This window comes from Fulmarus glacialis, unplaced genomic scaffold, assembly GCF_000690835.1.
Source record: "Fulmarus glacialis isolate BGI_N327 unplaced genomic scaffold, ASM69083v1 scaffold5234, whole genome shotgun sequence".
NCBI classification, from domain to species: domain Eukaryota; kingdom Metazoa; phylum Chordata; class Aves; order Procellariiformes; family Procellariidae; genus Fulmarus; species Fulmarus glacialis.
The window spans coordinates 6,204-10,828 of NW_009209812.1; the positions used below are offsets into that span (position 1 = coordinate 6,204).

The 4,625-nt window shown below is 53.4% G+C and overlaps 1 protein-coding gene across 1 annotated transcript in view; it reads right to left on the reverse strand.

Moving 5' to 3' along the window:
- LOC104076175 (rabphilin-3A) overlaps window positions 1-3,860 on the reverse strand; it is a gene marked incomplete at both ends in the record, with an annotated part of 6,241 nt that extends 2,381 nt beyond the window's left edge. Inside the window, 6 exons of the mRNA XM_009576945.1 lie at window positions 318-469; window positions 660-716; window positions 1,230-1,356; window positions 1,960-2,069; window positions 3,276-3,350; window positions 3,781-3,860. Coding sequence (XP_009575240.1) covers window positions 318-469; window positions 660-716; window positions 1,230-1,356; window positions 1,960-2,069; window positions 3,276-3,350; window positions 3,781-3,860 — 601 coding nt within the window. The remainder of the gene's footprint in view (window positions 1-317; window positions 470-659; window positions 717-1,229; window positions 1,357-1,959; window positions 2,070-3,275; window positions 3,351-3,780) is intronic.
- Window positions 3,861-4,625: the final 765 nt, after the last annotated feature.

Consider the following 4,625-nt stretch of genomic DNA (forward strand, 5'->3'; position numbering starts at 1 on the left):
TCGATCACGTGCTTTACCGGGCAGCTGTTGGGTCTGTGCGTTTGGGAACCTACGGGGAGTGGCTGGACCTAAGGGCTGGGTCAGTCTCACCTAGCTTCAGCCATGGCGGGGGCACTCAACCAAGAGCGTTACCACCTTGCACAGGCATCGCCGGTGGGCAGCTCAGTCCTGCATGAGGTCTTAAGGTGCTTGGGAAACGTTCTCCTCTCCCCCGTGGCTTTGGAAGGAGCTCTCAGAGCATCAGCTACTGCCCAAGGACAGCGGGTGGCTCCGTGACCACGCGTTACCACACTACGCCAGCCCCAGCTCCCGCTTACAGTTTAACGAAAGGGTCCGAGTATCCGTTGGCATCCATGGCTGCTAAATGCACGCAACGTACGATGCCGACAATCAGGCCGCCCTGCTGGGTGCTGTACATGAGGGACACGAGGATCTTCCCACGCTCCTCCACATCCCCGCCACGATCTACCTGCAAGAGGAAGCGACCAGAGATGGGGACACGGGAGCTGAGCGAGGAAGACGGTCAACTGCCGAGCAGATAAGACAAGATGGATGCTAGGGAAGCTTGTATCCCCACGAGGGGGGAAAAAAAGGGGCTCGTACATGAGAGATGATGGGTGAAACATGCATGAAGCGTGTCTTTCTCCAAGGACTCTTACCTCCTCTTCATACAGTGCCATCCCACGGGATGAGCCGGTTGTTCCAGCACGCTTCATCTTGGATGGGGAAGGAAAAAAGAGACTGCCGTGAGTGACCGCAGCTGGGAGAGGCACCGTCCTACGGCAAAACCACCCCCAGGAGCCCAGCCCAGCTCTTTCGCTGGCCTCTGGAGTGGAAGGGGGCTCAGGTACATTCATCTGCCCCATCAACCTCCACCTCAGCAGACTCAGCACCTCGCCCCCAGCACTGGGCAGCAGAGCTCAGGGATGGAGCAACCTGCCCTCTCCTCCACAGCGACACACATCAGCATAGGCTGGCAACGCCAGCAGTTCAGCGGCCACCGGGGAGGTCCCCAGAGTCACTTCCCCTGGATTCCCACCACGCTCTTATCTCCTGGCCTCCATCAGCCCAGACATGGGTGGGAATCCGACTCCTCAAGATGCCAGTGAAATCAGGCACCTACAGCTCTTGGCTCTTCCAGCTCCAAGCTCACCACTAGCTCCCTCCCATGCCATTTGTTAGCAACCTCAACATGAATGGTAGCAGAAAGAAATTTCACCAAAACTCACTGGTATTACTCTCTCCAAGCAGATGTTGAAGTTCTTTTTCTGATTGGCTTTGAGTTTTTTCAAGGAAACTCTAGTTTCTCCAATAAACTCATTGTGGCCAAATTTATCTTCATCGCACACGGAGATCCTGAAGGGAACAGGAAAGGTGAACATCAGCCAGGCTGGAGCAGTACCTGAGTCCGGAGCACAAAAGCACTCCTGCAAGGGCACAGCTCGGGGGGTGGACAAAGCAAAGCACCATCGAAGCCTCCATCCATCTGGCTCTCCTCTGACCAAAAGCGGTCAGAAAACCGAACTTCTGTTTTGCCAGAAAAATCAACATTTTTAATATGTGCTCTGCGATGCGGCAAGAAATCGAAAGGTGGAAATTTCCTGAAGGAAGGAAATGCCAAAAATTTGAGACATCTAAATGTTTTGCTGGGACGCTGTCAAATCATGCACAGATATGCAACACACAAATCTCTATGCTGATAAGAATAACAGTAATGCCAATAATTTAATATTAAATGACAGGGGCAAAATGCCTTCCGTTCTCTTTTTAAAAAGGACCATCAAAATCACCACGTTCATGGGAAGGATGTTGATTTTGACCAAAACCTCTGCATTTCCAGGTGTTCTACCAACACCTGCACTTCGCTGCCGGTGCCCTCCTGAGGAAGGCTGGCTTGCGATGCTCCGCGCGAGGAGACCCACGGTCCCCATCCCACCACACCCCAGCCCCTCCCCTTGCCTGAGGGTTTTCCTTTGCATGTCCTCATCTGTGATGCCGTGGTACACCAGGGTCTCATTCCACACAGGGTTACGGGTGTTGCGCAGAGTCTTCGTTCTCAGCTTATTTGACTACGGCATCAAACCAAAACACGGCATAATTACGCCCCTGAGCTCCTCCCCACCTAAATTTAGGCTCCTGGCAGAGGAGTGTAAATTAGACACTCCATCACCTCTGGCTCACAAGAGGTGGTTTGACCAGGGCATGGAGGACCCTGCGGGACATCACCGCTGCTTGCTGAGGCTGTCATGCCGGCGAGCCATCAACTCCAAGCCAGCATCACCAACCCAACAAGGTTTATGCAAGCACCGGGGACTCTGTGGCCTGCATGGCCAGGGCACCCTTCAGCACCCAGCTTTCTTCACTCTCTGGGGTCTACTCCCTCAAGGACACTTGTACAAGAAAAAGTTGCAGAGGGCAGGCTGTGTAGGGTTTGGGTAACGGCTCTCGTGGTCTAAAGAAGATGACAGCTTGGGAAATGAGGAGCTCTGTCACTTGTTCATGTGTCTTTCACAAACACACGTGCAAAATAAAAAATTAAAAGGGAGATCAGCAAACAAGAGAGCAATAGAAATCAAAGCAATTCCTAAGATCACTACACCTTGATTTACTCTGCACAAGACCAGAAAGTCCCCGCACATAAAATAAACCTGTAAATATCAATCCAACAGTTTTATTATCCGTTTTCCCCCTTGTTTTACACTTAGTTCCTCTGGGCAAAACTCTGCTGCAGGAAAGAGCTTTGCAGCCCCCGAGCAAGGAGCCAGCACCCCTGGGGCATCGGGCCAGCGGTGGTCATCCCTTCCTCAAAGGTTTCCCCACCGAGATCAGCTTAGCTGGACTGGGGAGTGAGATTTCCAGAGCTTTCTTGGATGGGGGGGGGTTTACTCAGAGTTTATTCAATAGTTATTTCTTCACAGCTCTAATGAGAACACGCTGCAGCTTCAAAGTAAATGGATCTTTCAAACTCCGGTAATAATTAGATTTTGTGTCAGACGTTTTGCGATGCACTAACAGTGTCACCTCCTCTGGAGCTCCCCCCCTCCACCCCTGAGCAGATCCCTGTCTGCAGGACGAGCTGTTCCTCAGGTATGGGAGAGCATCTGCAAGCATCATCACTTTCCAGAGACACCTCCCGGCTAAAATAGCAGCAGTGAGCGACTGCGCAGAGAAATCAAGGGGAGGAAGTCTGAAGCAAGGTAGGGACCTCAGGGGGCTTTGAGAAACCTCTGCTGCATCCCCAGCCCAAAACGCTCCCCAACCAGGCAAAGCCTCACCTTGCTGGCTCCAGGCAAGAGGTGCAGTTTGACGTAGGGATCCGCCAGGCCGTTTGAGTCCATCGGTTTTAAGCCCTAAAAGATAATAAAGAAAACACAGTGCCTGAATCCTCCTTAAGCAGAGCCAGGGAAGAGAAAAAGCGACCCATGAAACAACTCAGTAAAGAGAAAGGTGTTCAGCAAGCCAAGAGCCTTGTTCTCTGTCCTGAGCAGGCGTGGGTGCCACGATGCACTGAAATACCAGACCCACTCGAGGAAAAGCCCCACAGACCTCTCAGACCCACTCGAGGAAAAGCCCCACAGACCTCTCAGACCCACTCGAGGAAAAGCCCCACAGACCTCTCGTCCCCAGCCAGGAGCAGCGGTGCCAGCGGGGCCGGGCTGGGTCTCCCAGGGGAGCAGCGTCTGGAGCAGCCACGCTGCTCCCAGCCCATTGCACTGGGGGAGCTGGGAGCCAGATGGACTTAAATCGGTGAAAGAAGAGGAAAAAAAGGGGACCACTTACTTTGGCCTTGATGAGGGTGCAGTGCAGGGAGCTGTTCTCCTGGTCGTAGAGCAGGCTGAACTCCAGTGCTCCCAGCGTAGCTGACAGCGGAGCGGGGAGAGAGGAGTTAGAAATAGGACCTCATTAAAACCCCAGCCAGTAACTGTTTAATCAGCCCTGATTAGTAATAATTAGAAAGATTTGTGGTTCAAATGTAAAGCCATTTAAAGCACGTAGGTCTTTAAGTGGCTTCAGCCAAACTGCCACACGCAAACCCAGCCAGATCCACGAGCTCTGCTCACCAAAGCTTTACAAAGCTGGAGCTGCCCAGGGTACAGGGAGGGCAGCTCGGGGCTTTGGAGCTGATTTTAATATTCAACCAGGCAAAGGAGGATGTAACAGTACAAACCCTTCTCTGGGCACAGCTCGGGGAGGCAATGCCACCCCAGGACCACCCTGAGAAGGTGTTTCAGCTCGGGTGGCCAACGTCTCCTCCCAAGGCTTGGGGCTTGGCCCCCGTTTTGACTTGTTGGAAAGCAGCTTGTCTTCAGGTGCTCACCAGGAAAAGGTGACAGGGATGAGGAGTTAGCACAGAACCTCAGCTGGGTCCGTCTGCTGCTATCCAGGCACTATATCTGCACTCGCTCCTGGCCTGGAGCAGCTCTTCCCATCCTGGGTGGGAACAGGCTGGACAGGCGAGGCAATGCCCTGCCACGGACGCTCACCCCCATGCAGCAAACTCCCTCGTTAGGGGAGCAAATGACTGAACACCGAGATCTCACGGCGTAAAGGTACTGAAGCCACCAACGCCACGGGTCCGGTGGCGTTGCGCGCAGCAAGGGATGCTCTGACGGGAAGAGGCAGCC